General features: G+C 50.9%; 1 protein-coding gene across 1 annotated transcript in view; it reads left to right on the plus strand.

The window, feature by feature from the left end:
- Positions 1–6,320: 6,320 nt before the first annotated feature.
- RAPSN (receptor associated protein of the synapse) overlaps positions 6,321–21,036 on the plus strand; it is a 230,350-nt gene continuing 215,634 nt past the window's right edge. The window contains exon 1 of the mRNA XM_063944580.1: positions 6,321–6,886. Within this exon, the coding sequence (XP_063800650.1) occupies positions 6,671–6,886 (216 nt within the window). The 5' untranslated portion in view covers positions 6,321–6,670. The remainder of the gene's footprint in view (positions 6,887–21,036) is intronic.

The following is a 21,036-nucleotide window of genomic DNA, read 5'->3' on the forward strand; positions in this document are numbered from 1 at the left end:
ACTCACTGACACATTTTAAAAGGTCCACAGGTGGAGTTAATTACTTCACTTGTGATTTTGTTAGGAGACCTGGAAAATGTTACCTGTTTGTAGTTCTCGAGTACTGGAGTTGGCTATCCCTGCTCTAATCTGTAGATTAGTACAGACAGTTTGCTAATGTTATGCTGGGCACACACCTATACAATCATCAGACCATTTACCCGACGATGAGGTGTGTATGCAGGACTATTGCAGCAACGCATACTTGCCTACCTGACCCTCTCTATGAGGGAGAACATGCTCTGTTCCTGAATTTTCCTGGTAATGTATGATTGCCATCACCTGTGGTGAGCTAGTTAATTGATAAGAAAGGTGTTTTACCACAGGTGATGGCAATCATACATTACCAGGAAAGTCCAGGAGCAGAGCATTTTCTCCCTAATGGAGAGGGTCAGGTAGGCAAGTATGCAGCAACGTTAGCCGATAAATTGTCTATAACGCGCCTGATCGGGAGGTTGCATTCAAACTGCTAGGGAGCCAGCTTACTTTTTGCCCTGCTGCTGGTGACATGCTCATTCATCTCTGTCTCCCCAGCAAGGGCTGGCTGAGAACTTTCAGCCTGGGGGGCAGTCACAAGGCAGTGGCCCGGCTAGCAATGTAAAAATGGGTGTTACAATAATATTGGTGGTGTGGTTTGCGTAATGTGTGGTTTAAATAGCTAATTAAATATTTAAAAAATTGTTATGACAAAGAGCTATAAACAAATACATTACCTACCAGCCCTATCTGACTGAAGCCCCTCCATACACCAGCGATGTATTGGGGGCAATTCCCCAATAGTCACATGAGGGGATTGGGAAGATTAAACATATTTAAAAATCGTGATTCCCCTGATCTGTACCATATACTGTAGCAGGGGGCGGGGGGAAGCAGTACACTTCATATCCATCGGAGAATGGTAGACAGGAGAAGAGGGGCCAGCCTGAAAGGAGCTCAGGTCATTGATGGCTGGTCCCAGGGGAGGGGCCAGCCACGATTAAAGCCAAACAGTGGTTAAAAGGGTCTGGCTCCGCCTCCAATAATCCCGGACAGCAGATCAGCAGTGTAGATCAGGGAACTGTAGCCCTGACTCAACTGCGCTGCCCCAAAAGCTCTGCATTATCGCCTGAAGCCGGACTCACTGCAGTGGGTGTCAGTACAGTCTGCATGCCTCCCGCTCCCGGCCACTTTATATGCGCAAGTGCAGTGCGGCTGCGGCCCTGCTATGTTTGCCACTGCTCCCTAGGCATCACTCACCCTCTGCTGGCTCCACACTTCTTCCCTGTCGCCTGTGCGCCCGGCTGGGCGCGCAGGCTGCTACTTCACACATCATTGGACAGCTGGGCCGTCGGTCAGCTGTCCTTACTGCTATGCGGCGCAGCTGCTTAGGTTGCCAATGTAAACTGTAGGGAGACATAGCGCTGCAGATCAGATCAGTGATCTGATCTGTGGTGGGTGGCAGGGGCCCTTTTAGAAAGGGGGGCCCGGGGTACTTACCCCCAGGGCCCCCCCCTTAATCCGGCTCTGACTGTTGGGTGTACTTAAGGACAGAGGTTGGGAACCACTGCCATAGAATTCTGTACACACTGAGCTACCTCTAGCTCAGCGGCAGATGTATCAACCTAGAGAAGGCATAAGGAAGTGATAAAGCAGTGATAAGTACAAGGTGATAAAAGCACCAGCCAATCAGCTCCTGTTAATTTACATATTGGAGCTGATTGGCTGGTTCGTTTATCACCTTGCACATATCATTGGTTATCACTTCATTATGCCTTCTCCAGGTTAATACATCTGCCCCAGTGTGTATAGTGCTTGCGGTGGGTCAAGCTGGGAACACAGTGTTCGGCTGTTCAGGAGAATTTACTCAATCAGCCGAGTGACTGCAAAAGTGTATACCCAATTTAATACTGAAGTGACAGTTATCAGAACTCGCAATTTATCCAGACATTATTTGTAGGAGTTTATGCATATGTTGGTATCGTGTATTACAAAGGGAGTGTTGCTTCTTTTGGGGGGAATTCAATACAGCACAATGGCCACCAAGTCCCCCTGGAACGGGAGGGTGTAGGCACATCATTAATTTTCCCTCACATCCTGTAGAGCTCAATCTCCTATATAATAGCCCAGATCTGTGACTTTGTGATTCATTTGCTAATGCTGGGCGGAGTCACAAGACTGGGCGGAGTTAGTCAAATGAGTCACAGATCTGGCAAAATCTACAGGAGACTAGGAGCAGAAGCAGATGGTATGGGCATGGCACAGGCAGGGGTGCATACCTCCCAGCTTTCTGCAGGAGCTTTCTTCAGACAGAAGAAGGGACACACACTCGGCGAAAAGGGGGCGTGGCTTCACGGGAGGGTCCCCGTTTTCGTCAGTGAGGGGGCATGCCCAGCGCTCTGTGAGCTGCTGGCATGCCCCCAGGGGCTGATTATGAGTCCGGGGGGCACAGGGCACTTGAGACAGGGTAGCCCTATCTCATTGCTGTGCCTGCTGTGGGTTGGGGGCGTGGCCTAATCGCGGCCCGCGCGGCCACGCCCCCTTATGCAAATTCCGATTTTTATTTTTAAATGGGATTTTGGCCCCTCAGCTAGGGCTAAATCCAGAGGAGGTGGTCCCTCCCACCTACACACCCGCACAGGCAGAAGCAAGCAGGGAGACTGCTGCCTCCCTGTAACACCACAGACCTGCCAACATGCAGCAGCGTGTGCTGACTGTAGCACAATGCTGCCGTTGTTGCTGGCAGGACGGGGAAGGGGGGGGGGGGAGCTTCTGAGCTGGGACAGAGCTACTCCAGCCGGGGGGCCCCCTAAAACTGTGGGGCCAACGGTACGTACCCCCTGCCCCCCCCCCCCTTAATCCGGCTCTGCTGCTGGAACCCCCCCTTAATCCGTACCCCCTGATGCCCCCTATCCCTCTGTCTCCACTATTCACCGCTGCTCTGCTAAGCAGAACAGCGAGTACAGGAGCTTTCCAACTGCCCCCCCCCCACCGCGGGACACTGCGACCCGCGGGTGGGACAGCGGGACAGACCCCAAAAAATGGGACTGTCCCGCGAAAATCGGGACATTTGGGAGGTATGGGGGTGTGTGAGGGGTATGTCATACAGACAGACGGGCACCGGCTCACTGTGTGCTTGACCCCCCACATCGGCATACTCAGCAGGGTCTCTCTGGCGCAGAGGAGCGTCACTTTCTGGCACACTCCACGCTTCTTAGCTGCAGTTTTGTGGGGCACCTGCCGCTGTGCAGGTTCCGTACTGCCTCTGTTATCTCCAGCCCCGGCAACCCCACCGCTAGCTGCAGCGCTGCCACCCGCAGTGAGGTGCACCCAGCTCATTCACACACTTTAGCTGGCGGGTAGCGCTGCAGAAATCCGAGCTGCTTGCAGGCTCCGACCCACTCCTCCCTCCAGCCGCAGCGTCTCCTGGGAGCTAACCAGTCACTCCCAGTCTCCCCTTACCACAGTGCCTGGCAGCCGCGAGGTCCGCGCCACGTGCATGCTATGACCCCCTCCTCCCTCCAGCCGCAGCATCTTCTGGGGGCTAACCAGTCATTTCCAGTCTCACCTTACCATGGTGCCCGGCAGCTGCGCGAGGTCTGCGGTGTGTGACTGAGGAGGGGGGGAGGGATGCGGACGGGCAGAGGAAGCAGGACTCCAGCCTGAGAGAGTCAGCCATGCCAAGTCTCCAGCAGCAGCAGATCCCAACAGGTTGGAGTGGAACAGCAGCAGCCAGCAGCAGTGACTCCGGTAAGACACATCTGTCTGTCACCACTGTTTTGTCCCTAATACCAATCTCTCCCGTGCCCTGTGTTCTGTCATGTCCCTGTCACTCCTGGCCTTGCCCTGCCACCCTTATCCTGGCCCTTTCACCCTTATCCTGGCCCTTTCACCTTTATCCTGGCCCTGTCACCTTTATCCTGGCCCTGTCACCCTTATGCTGGCCCTGTCACCCCTGTGCTTGCCCTGTCAACCCTATACTGGCCCCGTCACCCCTTTCCTGGTCCTGCCGCCCCTACCCTGGCCCTGTCACCCCTATCCTGTCCCTGTCATTTCTGTCCTGGCCCCGTCGCCCCTGTCCTGGCCCCGTCACCCCTGTCCTGGCACCATCACCCCTGTTCTGACCCTGTCACCCCTGTCCTGGCCCCGTCAACCCTGTTCTGACCCTGTCACCCCTGTCCTGGCCCTGTTACTGCATACCCTCCAACTACCTTTTATGGTATGTACAGTACCCGCAGCGCCTCCAGACCTCTCCCCAATGCACCACACCACATGCGGCACTCCACCCCTCCCCCACATGCTGTGCCTCCAGACCCCCTACACCACCCGCGGCTCCCACTCCTCCGCCCCTTCACCACCCACAGCACCTCCAGGCCCCCTCCACCATTCACCCCCCTTATATGTCTCCCCCCACTCCTGCCCCCCTCCACCCGCAGCATCTGCAGACACCCTCCTCCATCCGCGGTCCCCCCCTCACCCACCCCTCCCCCACCAATGGCACCCCCGCACCTGCCCCTCCACCACCTGCAGCACCTCCGGACCTCCTTTCCCATCCGCCGCACCACCCGTACCTGCCCCTACCCTACCTATGGTGCCTGCGGTCCCCTACCCCACCCCCGGCACTCCCGTCCCTTCCCATCCCACAGCACCTCCGGAACCCTTCACCCATCCACAACATCCCCACACCTGCCCCTCTCCCACCCGTGGCACCCCTGCCCCTCCCCCACCTGCAGTGCCTCCGGACCCCTCCCCCATCTGCATCCCCCACTCCTCTGCCCCTCCCCCACCCGCAGCACCTCCCGAACCTTCCCCATCCGGGCCCCACCCCCACTTCTGCCCCCCCTCCACCCGCAGCATCTACAGACACCATCCGCAGTCCCCCCCGCACCCGCTACATTCTGTACATCGTGCCCTGCAGGTGCTGTTCACGCCGTCGCAAGGGGCTGCGCCTCCTTCACCATCGCACGCCCTTTCATTGTGCAATATTTAACCACTAACAAAGGAATGCAGGTAATACTCCATATAATACAAATATTAAACCCCAGAAAGGCATGCAAGGGTTAAGGGGGCGTAGCCGCTTGCGACGGTGTGAAGAGCGCCCGTAGGGCGCGATGAAGCAACTAGTTATGTATATTTGCATAAGGTCTCTAGTTAGGTAGGGCTATTGCTGTCGCTGTGCCTTGGTTTCTGATCAAGGTGTGACACCCATCCACATAAACTGTTTCTAATACTTTTCTGCAGTGGTTCCAAACTCGGTCCACAAGGAGTACTGACAGTCCATGTTTTAAGTATATCCACGCATAGTCACAGGTGACCATACCTTAGTTTAACCATCTGTGCTGAGCCATGGATATCCATCTGATTTAACCATCTGTGCTGAGCCATGGATATCCAACCTGGATGGTCATACCCCTTCAAGCCACACAAATAACCCTGTATCGACCCAGTATATTGCTGGGTCGGCGCGGTTACTGTGCGGTGTGAAAGGGTCAGTCCCGAATTCCTGGGTCGCCTGACCCATTAATTCAACCTGGGAATAAAGAAGGGTTATTCCCGGACTATTACAGGATCAGGTGCAGTGTGAACGGGTTTCCTGGGTTGATGCGACCCAGTACCCTATCAAAGCATAGCGGCGCCCCCAATGACGCAGTGGTCCCCGCCCCCGATGGCAACCTGACCCAGCATGCCAGGTTGGGAAGACAGTTCTCAGGGTCCAATGCCGGGTCGCATCCGGGAAAGACCTGTTTCCAATTCCCGGGTGAAACTCGGCATTAGCGATCTGAGAGCTGTATTAGTGTTCCTTGAGCACCAGGTTTAGGAGGAACCACTGCTCTAAAGTGTTTGAGAGCTGTGTAATTAAACCATAGAAAAGACAATTAGTTGTGGTACAGTTGGTAACATTTTTGTTAGTTGTAAAGTCCCCTATTGGGTAGTGGAAAGGGCTGTGCCGCTGTTCACACATAGTGGAACATACTGCATAGTAATAGCATAAGGGTAGCATTAACTCTACTCCTCTCCACAGTAGTCTGGATACAGAAAAATGTGGCAGGCTGTTACGGAGCACGGTTAATGGGTTGGGAAGAAGGGGCTGTGATGTGTCATCTTAGCCCGTGAAATTCTTGCTGCCTCTCCAGTTGATCATTTGTCTGTCTTGGGGATATTTTTATACAGCTCCTCTCTTTGGGAGGGGTAGTCTGAGGCATGGTGTAGTGGTGGAGATGAGATGTAAGTCCTTTTTAAATTTGGATCTTACTGCATGTTTCTGTTAATGGGTAGAGGGGTGGGCTTTTGGTGCTTTCTCCCTTCCTGACCTTGAGTCACTAGCACTGGCATTCCTTTGAAGAGACGAGTCTGAGATTGGCAGGCACAGCTGTGCCCAGTCGTGGGGGCTGGGGCCAAATCTGGCTGCCTCTCACAACCAAGGCGTGTGCGGTCTCACTACCAAGCTGGAGTACCTGTATGTCTGCTAATCACAGTTCTCGCGCTTGATGAGCTGCACTTCAGAAGTACAAGTTCCCTTCTGGAAATTTTTATACCTCATTGGTGGTTTCTACAACCTCAGTTGCTGCAATTCCATGGAAGCCTGTAATCTCAACCTTGTTAAGTCATCTGGGATTTAAGCTGCAGACTTGCGGTTTTGCATACACAGGATTTTATGAACCTTCTGGGTGACAAGAAGATGGGTCAGGACCAAACCAAACAGCAGATCCAAAAAGGACTTCAGCTCTATCAGTCTAACCAGACAGAAAAGGCTTTACAGGTCTGGACTAAAGTGTTGGAGAAGACCACTGATGCTGCTGGCAAATTCCGGGTCCTCGGGTGCCTGATAACAGCCCACTCTGAGATGGGAAGGTATAAGGACATGTTAAAGGTAACTGCACAATATCTGACCTTTTCATTAGAAACCGTATATGTATTGATTGTAAGGGAGACCCATAAAACTACAGGACTGAATCTACACATATAGATTGGTTTCTATAAGGTGAATAGTGCATGATAAACTTCCACCAATTGTGGCTGCAAGTAAAAATTACCATGGTGCAGTGCATGACGGGCTTCCCCCAATTGTGGCTGCAGGTAAATATTGCCATGGTGCAGTGCATGACGGCTTCCCCTGATTGTGGCTGCAGGTAAATATATTACCTTTGTGCAGTGCATGACGGCTTCCCCTGATTGTGGCTGCAGGTAAATAGAACCTCGGTGCAGTACAGTACACGATGGGCTTCTCCCAATTGTGGCTGCAGGTAAATATTACCATGGTGCAGTGCATCACGGGCTTCCCCCAATTGTGGCTGCAGGTAATTATTGCCATGGTGCAATGCATGATGGGCTTCCTCCAATTGTGGCTGCAGGTAAATATTACCATGGTGCAGTGCATGACGGGCTTTCCCCGATTGTGGCTGCAGGTAAATATTACCTTGGTAATGACGAGCTTCCCCTGATTGTGGCTGCAGGTAAATATTACCATGGTGCAGTGCATGACAGGCTTCCCCAGATTGTGGCTGCAGGTAAATATATTACCTTGGTGCAGTGCATGATGGGTTTCCCCCGATTGTGGCTGCAGGTAAATATTACCATGGTGCAATACGTGATGGGCTTCCCCCAATTGTGGCTGCAGGTAAATATTACCATGGAGAAGTGCATGACAGGCTTCCCCCGACTGTGGCTGTAGGTAAATATTACCATGGTGCAGTGCATGATGGGCTTTCACCAATTGTGGCTGCAGGTAAATATTACCATGGTGCAGTGCATGATGGGCTTCCCCCGACTGTGGCTGCAGGTAAATATTACCATGGTGCAGTGCATGATGGGCTTCCCCTGATTGTGGCTGCAGGTAAATTATACCATGGTGCAGGGCATGACTGGCCTCCCCCAATTGTAACTCCCCCCTACCTAAGGAATCTTCACAAATGTGAAAGACTCATCCAGTGTGGGTTGGTTATTCATCAGTTATTGCTAGCACTGTACCTACGAGTTATCTTTAATACATAACGGAAGAAATTTTTCTTTACAATGAAAAAGTCGCAATATGGACTGTTATTAATCATAACATTGCATTGATTACTAATACCTAGGCCCTTAGAAACATCCCTGAACACAAGTCATTGCTCATGTAGAATACTTTGGACCAGGCATGTCAAACTCATGGTCATCCAGCTGTTGTGAAACTACATGTCCCAGCATGCTTTACCAGTGGAAGATATGCTGTCAAAGCATGCTGGGACTTGTAGTTTTGCAACAGCTGGAGGGCCACGAGTTTGACATGCCTGCTTTGGACCAACATTTTAAAGAGTATAATATTATTAGTGGCTTTTAAAGTGCAACATTCCAATAGCATCCAATTCTTCAGCTTCCTGTGCAATAGTCGCTTGCACTCACTTCCTGAACAGATTGCTTATTAAAGTGAGGGGCGCAACCAAAATAACTTCCCACTATGAGTGGACATTTCAGCTCTGCTATGCAATATGCATCTCTCTGCTATGCAAGGAAGTTCTTAAAGGGATACGTTCATCGAAATTGTATCGTAAATAATAACGTAGATTAGAATTTCTCTTCGAGCAACACTAGCTATTGTATACGGAGAGCACCAGCAGAAAAGTCTATTTTTACAGTTTTATTTTTGGGCTTGCAGCTGTTTTTTTCTTTTTGATTGTTGCTCCTCAGTCATGGCATGTTACAATGTGCACATAGGACCTTATGTAACAGCCTGCAGGCAGGCATGGGCGCGGTTCCGGCAAGTTAGTCCACATTTTTTTAAATTGTCTCTTCAAAAAATATGGACTAACCCACAGGATGCGCATCTGTGCCTGCATATCATATGTTATTGCATAGCTCCATAGAGCATACCTCCCAACTGTCCCGATTTTCGCGGGACAGTCCCGTTTTGTTTGGGACTGTCTCACTGTCCCACCCGCGGGCCGCAGTGTCCCGCAGTGTGGAAGGGGCAGTTGGGAGGCTCCTGTCATCGCTACAGAGCAGCGGTGAATAGACGCTGTGCGCATGCGTACAGCGTCTATTCAGTGAAGTCAGGGAGAGGGGGCATGCCAGCGGCTCACAGAGCATTGGTCATGCCCCCTTTAGTGATGAAAAACGGGGGCGTGACTAGCGATCGCGGCAGTGCTGCAAGGCCACGCCCCCTTTTGGTTAGGTCACACTCCCTTTTCGGGTGCGCGCAGGAGTCCCTCTTTTCAATCACAGAATGTTGGGAGGTATGCATAGAGTACTCTCTAGCCTGGTACACGAACATCGGCCATATACTGTACATGGTCAAGTCACTTTATTATGATCACCTCCTACACTTGACGGCAACGTGCAGCCCATGAAGTACGTCATGTGTTGTGCACTGGCTTGGTGGGTATATAATGTGTGCGATAGGCCGTCTGCAAACATATCACTCATTGTTGTCATGGGTAAAAGGGGCGATTTATCCAAGTGGCAAAAGGAGAACGAATTGACAGAATAGGAGAGGAGTGGGTTAAACCTCAGTTAGGCTGGGGGCAGGACAGTAAGGCATTATGGGAGTATTCTGGTAGCCTATGGGAGTGAACGTTGGGGGTGGGCAGAAAGGGTTTTGAGCTTGGTGAAGGGGCTGGGTCAGCCTCTTTTGCTTTAATCGTGGTAGGGGTAAGTGCTCTCCCCCCCTTTCTCCTGTGTTGTGCTGCTTGCCCGTTTTATTTAGTAGTGTGTACTGCTTCTTGGTGTGTGCATTTTCTGCTTGGTGCCCCCTATAAGGCCCCTCCTGTATACCCATTTACCTCCCGGGATTTCTTTGTGTTGCCGCCATGGCCCGTCCACGCCGCTCCTCTGGTGCCCCTGCTTGTTATAGGGATGCGTTTCCCTCTCAGTCCGGTCCTCCGGGCCGGAGCGCTGCGCTCCCGGACGATGCTGCGGCTGCCAGTGCTGCTGCGGGTGCCCGTCCCCGGGCGCGCGCAGCAGCGCGTGTGAGTGACCCTTCCCTGCTGATGCCGTGGGCGCCGGAGGATCGCTCCGGTGCAGCGGTTTTCGGAGAGGGGAGGGGAGCCGGCCGGAGGCGGACTAGGATGATTATCGTCTTTTGGCAGAGGGTGGCAGTACTCCTGAGACAGCGCAGCTTGTGAACTGTTTGCGTGCTGTTGTGGTGAAGGTGTATCGTGACTGGAAAAATAGTACCATTGCGACAGGGCCGGCGCTTCCATTAGGCAGCTGCCTATAGGCGGGTGACCTGAAGGGGCGGCCCGCAGCCGGCCCCTGGCATCAGAAGTACTAGTCACGGGCACTAAAGCATAAGGAGGAGGCGGTCCGGCTGGAGAAGAGTAGGGGCAGCACAAGTACTCCACTTCCCTCCCCTGCTCCTCTCTATACTGGATCATTCTGTCCCTTAGCATGAAAAAAGAAATATAGTGTTCTGGCGACATGGGGATGTGATCTGCCCTACGGATCTCCTCCCCCTGCTTCTACGCCAGACGCCTGTCCTCCCCCTGCAGACAATGTCCCCCCCTCCTGCTCTGCAGTCTGCACAGCCATAGGCATAGGCGTGCGCACGGGGGGGGGATGTTGAGGTGAGGGGTGCCTGTTGCGTACAGGCACCCTCTAACGTCCAGCACCCCCTTCAAACATGCCTGTTGCTGCCAGACATGCTCATGCCCCCCCCCCCTCCTCCCACGCTGCACTGGGTGACGGTGGTCAGTGCCGCAGTTCTGAGTCTCCCTACTCCCCAGTGATCTTGGGACCCTCCCACCTCCAGCAGCCACCCTGGCACAGTACTTCGACTCCTCCGGCTGCATCGCAATGGGGCTGCATGCATGGATGCTGGAGCTCGGATCCTCCTGCTGCCGGCCTCCTCTTCGGGCTGTGTCTGGATCCGCGGGAATTAGCTACTCTGCACCTGAGGTTAACTGGACATGCGGCGGTGAGTGGCTGGATAGCTCTGTGCCCTCCTTCCCACCCCCTCCCCCGTGTGTGTGGCCCCTGTACCCCCTGCCTCTGTGTGTGTGTGTCCTCTTCCCCTCACCATGGTGTGTGGCCCTCTGTGCCTCCCTGCCCCTGTGTGTGTGACACCTTGTGCCCCACACCCCTGTTTTTCCCTGCCCCTGTGTGTGTGTGACACACTGTGCCTCCCTCCTCCATGTATGGCACACTGTACACCCTCTGCCCCTGTGTGTGTGTGTGACACCATGTCCCGCCACCCCCCATGTGTGATTCACTGTGCACCCCCTGCATCCCTGTGTGTATGGCACCCTGTGCCCCCTACCCCCCCCTTCTTGTGGGACACACTGTGCGCCCTTTGCCTCTGTGTGTGTCGCCCTGTACCGACCACAGGGGTGTGTTTTTGATCTGTGGTAGGGGTTAAATTGGCATTTTTGTTGTATTTATTTTTCTGCCCTTCCTCTCCTTACTCATGTCCTATATCCTTGTCTCCCGGTCGTCATCCATCGGTTCCTCTGTCCCCTGGTCACAGCCAATCACAGTCCATCACCCAACACCCTTTGCCTTCATAGTCAGGGTCCATCAGCCCAGAGACTCTGCCTCGCAGTCGCAGCCCGACAGCCGTGATCAGGAATGTGCTCACCTCTGTCCCTCGGTCACAGCCCATCGCCCAGGGACCTCTTCCTCACGGTCGCAGCCTGTACCCACATCCCTCATGCCCCTGCTCACGGGCTCTCGCCTGGCACAGTCTGCCACCCGCTCACACCATCTGTCCACTGGGTGCAGCCAGTTGCCCCATGCATCTGCCAACAGGTCGCAGTCCATTGCCCCATGACCTCAGTCTCCTGGTCGCAGTCCACCAACCTGTTGCCACATTGCCTCTGAAACTTATAGATGTATTTCGATGTGGATCTGGCATTTTGGGTGTGGTTTGTGTGAATCTGTTTTTTTTGTTTGTGAATTTTCAGTGGATCTGGATCTCGAGTCTCTGTGTATTTTTATGTGGATCTGGCTTTATGTGTTTTTGGTGGATCTGACTTTGTTTTGGTCTATTGTGTGGATCTGCATCCAGGATATGGCTTTTTTCAACATGTCTTTGGGGGTCATTCCGACCTGTTCGCATGCAGCGGTTTATCCCTGCGGTGAGAATGGGTGCGGAATGCGCATGTGCGGCGGCCGCTGTGCACGTGCGCAACGTTGCCTGGCGACAGAGGTCGCCGGGTTACGTCGCATCTAAAGAAGAAAGCGGTCGCAGGACGGACCGCAAAGAAAATTGACAGGACGGAGGCGTGCCAGGGCGGATCCGGACCGTTTGGAGCCGTTTTCGGGGAGTGGTGAGTATAACGCAGGCGTGTCCAGCAGAACGGAGGGCGGAGGAGTGACGTCAAAGCCGGGCCCATCATCGCTGGATCCATCGCACAGGTATGTCCAGGCCTAGTCTAGTTTTGCTTGACATTTTTTTTGCTAAGCAGGGATGCACAAGCGATCGCAGCCCTGCTGAGCTAAAATACACTCGCACACAGGCGTGGACTATTGGTCGCAGCAGCAGCTAAAAGTTGCTGGCTGCGATCAACTCGGAATGACCACCTTTAGGTGGATGAGTCATTTTTGGTGTATTTTTATGTAAAACTGGATTTTTTTAGTTGTATTTGTATATAGATCTAGCTTGATTCAATGTGGTTTGTGTGAATCTGTCACTTTCAATATATTTTTTTATGTGGATCTGGCTTTTTATGGGGGTTTTTTAGCGAATCTGGCATTTTTCAATGTATTATGTGAATTTGTGTTTTTTTCCGTGTATCTTTATGTGGATCTGGCTTTTTCAATTTACTTATGGGTCTGTCATTTTCCATGTATTTTTGTTTCGATCTGGCTTTTTTAAATGTGAGACAGAATTTAGCATACTCCGCCATTCAGTCCGGGTTTGGGGATGGCCATGCTTGAGCACAGGTGACTTAGTAGCCATGCTTGAGCACAGGTGATTTAGTATCTCCCTTTTATTTAGCTATCTGGACTCAAGCATGGGTATCCTGGGGACCTGGACTGTAATGGCGGAGTATGGGGGGCTCTGATGGGATCCGTGGTGGCGGTGTCGTCAGTTCATCATTCATCTCTTCCAGTGACTGCCTGCCCGTAGATTGCTTCCTTGTATCTCAGCTGTAGATTGTAAGCTTGCAAACAGGGTTTCCCTACCTCTCTGTTATTACCCAGTTTTGTTTTATTAGTGTTGTTTCCAATTGTAAAGCGCAACGGATTTTGCTGCGCTATGTAAGAAACTGTTAATAGATAAAATAATATTGTGTATTGAGAATAGTGGTGCTATTTGTTACCTGTGCTCTGGTTTCAGTTTTTTAGTTACTGTAATGTTAAGATCTGTGAACCCTGTATTGTTCTGGGGTGTTGCAAAACACTTGTAACGCCTTATAAAGAATATATAATAATGATATGGGGGGGGGGGGGGGCAGCAGGTTAAAGTTTTGCCTAGGGTGTCGAGAAACCTTGCACCGGCCCTGCATTGCGGTTAACCAGTGTGGAAACTGCGGAGCACCACTTGCTATTGATGTGAGAGATCGACTACAAAGGTGCGTGAGGGCCGACCGACACACTACAGTGGAGCAGCTCACGTCAAAACAAACCTGGGGGCTACCAGACGTTTGTCTAAAACGACAATTCAGCCCGTCTAGCTGCTGTCCGTGTTGCACACGCCGGTTACTCTGGCTATTAGCTGGTGGTCATAATAATGTGGCTCAACAGTGTATGTATAGATAGTAAGCTTGCGGGCAAGACCCCCTTACCTCTTTGAACCTGATTCAGAGATGGAAATAAACCTGATTTTTTTGCAGTAGAGCGATTATTGTCTAACTGCACATACTTCTAAGTCACACTGCGCATGTGCCGAAAAGTCAGCAGCACTCTCACATTAGTGGGGATGTAATGAAGTCCGTGTTCGGCGCGGCTGATCTCGGGCGGTTTTTTTAAAGGGGCAATCATGTACGAGCCTTAAACCATGCCTTGTAAATGACTGCCCCTTTAAAAAAAAACACGTCTGAGTTCGTCCAGCATCCTGCACGGCCAATGAAGTCCAAACTTGGACTTCATTACACGCCGGCCAGTGTGAGAGCGCCGCTGAGTAGTAGCCTTGGTGGTCACCTTGGTACAGGGAAGGAAGCTTCACTGAATGAGTAGCAACATGGAGCCATAGTAGCGCACTCCACTTCATTATTACGCGACACAGAGTATCAGGCCAAATGTATTTGGTTACAAGTGTAAACATTGTTTACAACTGGGCATAACAGAACAGTGATGAGTAAGCTTAAATGTATGAATGTGTATCTAGCACTCAATTACTTGCCAAGAAAATAAATTAACTTTAAAGGATGATTGTAAGAGCTTTGTATATTCCAGCTTCTCAAAGTGTATCCTCGGGGTGAGATTACAATAGATGGAGCCAGACCAACACTAAAGGGTTAATGGACGAATTGCAAGCATTCAAATCTTCGCTGCATAATTAGTATGATGTTTAAAATAAGCAGGATCCACAAAGTGGTGCCTATGATGCGTAAACCTTGCAGGAAGTTTCTTCCTCACTTGCAATATGTCCTCGCCCTTATTGAGGGCGTCATTCCGAGTTGATCGTAGCTGTGCTAAATTTAGTACAGCTACGATCATCTTCCCAGACATGCGGGGGCACACCCAGCACAAGGCTAGTCCGCCCTGCATGTCAGTCTGCCCCCCCGCCCCCGCACAAGTACAAAGGCATCACACAGCGGCGATGCTTTTGTACTTGAAGAGTAACTCCCGACCAGCGCGGCTCCTGCGGCTGGCCGGGAGTTACTCATCGCAGCCCCGGGTGTGACGTCATGCAGCCGATGCAGCCCGGCCCCCGCACGGTCCAGCCATGCCTGCGCTGGCCGGACCTCACCCCCAAAATGGCGGCTAAACGCCGCCGTGCCGCCCCCTCCCGCCCAGCGAACGCCTCTGCCTGTCAATCAGGCAGGGGCAATCACTAGGTAACGATGGCCTTCAGCTGCCTGGCATGCGCCGGCACACTGCGGCACCGGCGCATGCGCAGTTTTGACCCGATCGCTGCGCTGCACACAACTGCAGCGTGCGATCAGGTCGGAATGACCCCCTTGTGGTTCCTCTGGAGAATCTACAACAAACAAAGGACTACAAAACTTACACTATAAGTAGCTTGTGTAAGAGATTGTACACGATTATATGTAGAAAATCAGCTTTCCATTAACTGAGAACTTGCGATGTCTGGCGTTCTACCTACAGTTATGCAGCGGGGTGAGAACTGTCCAGTTATCAGCTACTTTCTACAACAGTACCCTAGTATTGACAATTGGGCAGGAATAATGGGGCAGATATTATTAAGCCTAGAGAAGTGATAAAGCAGTGATAAGTGCAAGGTGACAACACACCAGCCAATCAGCTCCTAATTGTCAATTTACATATTGAAGCTGATTGGCTGGTGCGTTATCACCTTGTACTTATCACTGCTTTATCACTTCTCCAGGCTTAATACATCTGCCCTAATATTCTTCCCAATCACAACTTCAATCTCCAGTATTTTCAGTCCTTATAAGTCCTTGCTACCATTATTCATGACAACGCTTGTCTACACGGGTGTGAAACGGGAGCCAGGCGGTTGTATAACCGACACTGGCATCCCAACAATTACAGTGCCGACAGGGGACGGAGTCATTATTTTACCCCTCCCAGGGCCCCTACCCTATCCCGCCTGGGGTGGAGGCTATGGATAAGATAGTGGGGCGGTGGCTAAGGTTAAGGTACAGGGGGTGGTGGCTAAGGTTAAGACTCTGGGGAGGGGGGGTATCTACAGCTATCCCCACCTTTAGTGCCTTACACCCCTCCGGGCCCTTACTGTTAGCCGGATACGTACATACGGGATGCCTGCGGTCAGCATTCCGGTGCCGGGATTCTGAGTAGTGTCGAGATTCTAGCTTCTGTTTCCTGAGTGCCGACATCCCGACCGACAGGATGCTGACCGCATCCCGTCTACACAAGTGGTTTCTTGAGTAAACCTTAACATGAAGCACCAGTCCATTCGCCTAAAGTGTAGGGTACAGTATGTTGACAATCATTATATTGACAAAATCATGTCGACAAGTTCAGAATGTTGACAGCTCATAAGTCAACATCCACCATGTCTATGTTGGTATAATGTTGAAATTGTGAATGATGACAGTACTATTTTAGCCGAAAACCAACGCTAGTTGTAGCCTAACCCTAATGCTAAGTGCATGTGAAAAGATTGTTGCTGCCTACATTTACGATGCTGACCTTTTGAGCACGTCGATGTTGATATTTCTGGTGTCATTTTTATGATTGACGACATATTGACTGGAACCCCGTCTTCACGGAGCGCCTCTTCTGTTGTCTATGAGGACAGGGGTAATTTATGTGGCTCAAAGGATAACGTGAATGGCACTGACACATTCCAAGCCACGTATAAAATATTCCTGTCCATTGTCAAAGCAAAGGCCGTGCAGCATAGACATCATCCCTTTGCTGCACCGTGTCACAGGCACTTTTGGAGTAATGGGGCAGATGTATTAACCTGGAGAAGGGCTAAAGAAGTGATAAGCGCAGGGTGATAACGCACCAGCAGATAATTACGTATGTAAAAAATGACAGTTAGGAGCTGATTGGCTGGTGCGTTATCACCTTCCACTTATCACCGCCTTATCCCTTCTCCAGGCTTAATACATTTGCCCCACTGTTCCGTTTAGTAATGCAGGAGAAGTTGTAAATAAGGACCAAATGCTGTATGATAGGGTTACATTTTTACTCATCTTTACTGTTTACTCAGAGTTCCCAACTGTCCTGATTTGATGGAACTGCCTTGACAGTGAGGGTCTTTGTCCCATATTCTGAGAATGTTGGGACGTACACTATGGGGGCTATTCAGGTCACATCGCTAAGCAATGCGACAGCAATAACCCCATTCCCTGCGCCACTGTGTACACTCGGGTCCTATCCTGCGTGTGCATGGCCAGCCAATGCGATCTGATTGCATTGGCTGCGAACGCCTCTGCATGATTGACAGGCAGAGGTGTTCGTGAAGTGAGCGGGGGGCGTCAACGGAGCATTGCGGGGGTGGTGCGGGGAAAACGGGGGCAGGGCGGCTGTGTGACATCACACGCAGCCACACTGATGTAAAAAATGGCTGCGGCACTACTGCATGAGCAACCTAGCTTGGCAGGCCATTCTGCATGCTGGGCGGCCTTGCCCCGCAAATCTGCAATCTGTAATGAATAACCCCCTATGTTTGCTCACCATGCTGAAAGACTGCAGCACACAACTGGTATTAGTGCCCTGGGTGTGTGATCTTAGTCATTTCACACTCCTCAGAGCTGCATGCCACAAAAATATCCCCACATAGCCCAGGGCCAGATGAAGGACCACATGGGCACATTGTGGCAAGCTGGGTGCCTAGTCTTCTTATCACAGTGTTTCCCAACCATACTTCTCAAAGCATACTAACAGTCCAGGTTTTAGTGATATCCATGCTTGAGCACAGATGGTTAACTCAAAATAACAGGTATTAAATAAGTCACCTGTGCTCAAGATGTTTTCACATGCCCCTCAGACCTTCTACATGCCACAAAATGTCCCGACATGCCCCTCAGACCTTCTACATGCCACAAAATGTCCCGACATGCCCCTCAGACCTTCTACATGCCACAAAATGTCCCGACATGCCCCTCAGACCTTCTACATGCTACAAGATGTTCTCACATGCACCTCAGACCTTCTGCATTCCACAAGATGTTCTCACATGCCCATCAGACCTTCTACATGCCACAAAATATCCCGACATACCCCTCAGACCTTCTACATTCCACGAAAACTCCTCACATGCCCTCAAATTTTATTATGGTTACAAAATGGGACACACTCTACTAAATCCTCCCACTTGGAGCAAAACAGCTCTCAGATCTCCATCTTGCTAAACTATGCTACGCTTAACCCTAAAATGCCCCACCTGTCTTCAGTTATCACATGTACTCAAAATCCTCCCACATGCACCCAGTGGGAATAGCCTCTAATTAACTGAAAACAAAATACATTATTAATGTAAATATATATATATATATATATATATATAATTATATTAAGGTTTGACCAAACTTCTACTTTAGGGTCTATGTACTGAGGCACTAGAGTTAGGTGGGGGGGTGGTAGGCTTAGGGAGGGTGGGGGGGGGGGGGGGTCAGTGATAAAACTTAATATGCTTACCAAACAGGTGTCGGAAACCTGCGCGTCGGGATGCCACTGTTGGTATTCTGACAGCCGTAATCCCAAACACAGGAATCCTGATACCAACCCTTGATACATGTACCTCTGAGATGGGATTTTATGCACAGTTCAGTAAAACATTGTCAGTTATTCTTCAGAGAGATTATAGTGTCTCCATTTTTTTTTTCACTAAAGGGTCTTAATTACGGACACATTACACATGCACCAGGATAATTTTATAAAAAACAGAGGAAAGAAAAGCATTTATTCCTATTGTATTCTCAAAAAATTCTCATTTGTTGCTACAGGCACCAGAATAGGGGGTGATTCAGACCTGATCACTGGGCTGCAAACTTTGCTGTCCTGCGTTCAGATAGTCGCCGCCTCCAGTGGGGAGTGTAAATTCGCTGTGCAAGTGTGCGATCCTATGTGTACGCAGCGCTGCAAAAATCCACTTAGTGCAGTCTCTGCGCAGCCCAGGACTTACTCCTACAGTGCGATCACATTAGGCTGATCGGGGCCGGAGCTGACGTCCAGAGCTGGATTATGGCTTCGGGGGGCCTGGGGTACTTAAGACAGGGGGGCCCTAAAATGTTATTTCCAGGGAGGAGACGGAGCGGTGTGGGGGCGGTGTGTCGTGAACGGGGGTGCGCAGGTGGACAAACGGGGGCGAAATCACGGCGGCTGGGCCGGCAGGAGGCTTCACTAATTTCTACCATGAAGCAGAAATTGCGAGACGATCGCAATTTTTGCTTCATAAAGGGTGGGAGGTGGTGGTCAGCATGCTAGGAAAAGGATTACAAATTCTGCTAATTAGCAGAATTTTCAATCCTTACAGAATTAGGCCATATGATGAATACAAATAGGATTAATGGAGCCATTCTCTCTATGACTCTTAAAGTACCTATTTGGGTGATGATGCCAATAAAATTTATTTTTCTATAATAATCATTTGAAGGTCCTCAACTAACTTTTTATATCTGCTGCGGGGTACACTGGGCTCCACAAGGATTAACATCGGGGGTGTAGAGTAGGATCTTGATCCGAGGCGCCAACAGACTCAAAGCTTTTGACTGTTCCCAAGATGCTCAGCGCCGCCTCCTCTATAACCCCGCCTCCATGCACAGGGAGCTCAGTTTGTAGTTGGTGCCTGCAGTAGCAGGTCACTTAACAGGGGGCTGCCTCAGGCAGCCTATTCTTAGCTTAAATTTGACAGAAAAGAAATCTTTTATAAGAATCTACAAGGGCTGCAGCAGGCTAGGTCTAATAGACATCTCTGCTGCAGCTCCATCACCCCCAGCGGCGCTGTATACTTCCGCGCCCTGGTTGCCGGGTCACTGCAGCGGAGGCTTCGGTTTCTTCCAAAGGTCAGTCGCATACACACCGTCCTCCCGGATCATGAGGCCGCTGACGAAGGGGAGCTAAGGGGCCTCTGTGCCCGCACTTTACCGCGATCCAGCGTGGCCGTAGGGTGCGGGCCGCGCCCGCGCCGGCGTGGACACTGATTACTGGGCAGCCGCTCCACTAGCCACCAGGGACAGTTAAGGGGCACAGGTCTGGGGGGTTTTCTCCTATATTAACCCCGTTTTGTACTGCCTGCAGCGCCCGGTGGGGATGCCAGCAGGGAGAGCAGGCCGGACCTGATGCCCCTCCCCCCAGCCCCAGGGCGCCATTTCTGCAATGTCCCCGCCCTGGAGCTGCATATCTCTCCCTCACTCCCGACCAGCGGCCATCACAGATTGAGCTGAGCTGTTCCTGGGACTGCTGTGGCAAATCCTCCTCTGTAGAACCGCCTGATTGCCAGTGCTGTGCTTCTTACAGGACACTTAAGTATTCTACCTGTCACTGGGACAGTGTTACTGTAGTTAAGAAAGAGTGCATACATTCAGAATTGTGTGGTACAAACACCCTGTGATATACATCCAGTGTTTACTGTGCATTGTTATATCTACTGTTATCACATATAGCCATACTGGGTATTACTTTGTATGGCTAATCCAGTGCAGTTTATGGTACATCATTTCTGCATGGTACGTTTGTGACTATATATATACGTGTGTGTGCATGTAGCTGCTGTGTGGTTACCTTAATTACAGGGTATTTCACTCAGTAGGCTATTCCTATATTACTATACCTGAGGGGGCCAAGTGTTTTCAGGTTTTTATTTCTGTTTAATATAGGTGTGTATCACAAGGTATACTGACAGTGTATTTTTCCTTGTGATTTATAGTCACCATTTAATCTATATCTCTTGAACTCCCGGTCTGTGCTTTCATAGGCACGTTTTCTGAGAGTTCTTGATAGGGGATGCAGTCAGTTTACCTCCAATCAAAATCCCGACGTTCAAAATCCCGACACCAATTGGCCAATGGTCAAAATCCCGACAAGGTCAAAATCCCGACATGGACAAAATACCGACATTTAAAATACCGACAAGGTCAAAATACCGACATGTAAAATGCCGACAGGTCAAAATACCGACATGAGTTTTTCATGATTTTTTTCATTGAAACCGACTTGTTCATACTTTACCATCCCAGTGGACCTGGAGGGGGAATATAATAGTGTGCCGAGCGCAGCGAGGCACCGTGCCCGAAGCATGGCGAGCGCAGCGAGCCATGCGAGGGGACGCGGTACACTTTACATGGTGTCCATGTTGACTTATGTCGACATACACACAAAAAACAACAAAAACCGCATGTCGGTATTTTGACCTGTCGGCATTTTACATGTCGGTATTTTGACCTTGTCAGTATTTTAAATGTCGGTATTTTGTCCATGTCGGGATTTTGACCTTGTCGGGATTTTGACCATCGGTCAATTGGTTTCGGGATTTTGAACGTAGGG

The sequence above is a fragment of the Pseudophryne corroboree genome, chromosome 11 (genome assembly GCF_028390025.1).
Source record: "Pseudophryne corroboree isolate aPseCor3 chromosome 11, aPseCor3.hap2, whole genome shotgun sequence".
Classification (NCBI taxonomy): Eukaryota; Metazoa; Chordata; class Amphibia; order Anura; family Myobatrachidae; genus Pseudophryne; species Pseudophryne corroboree.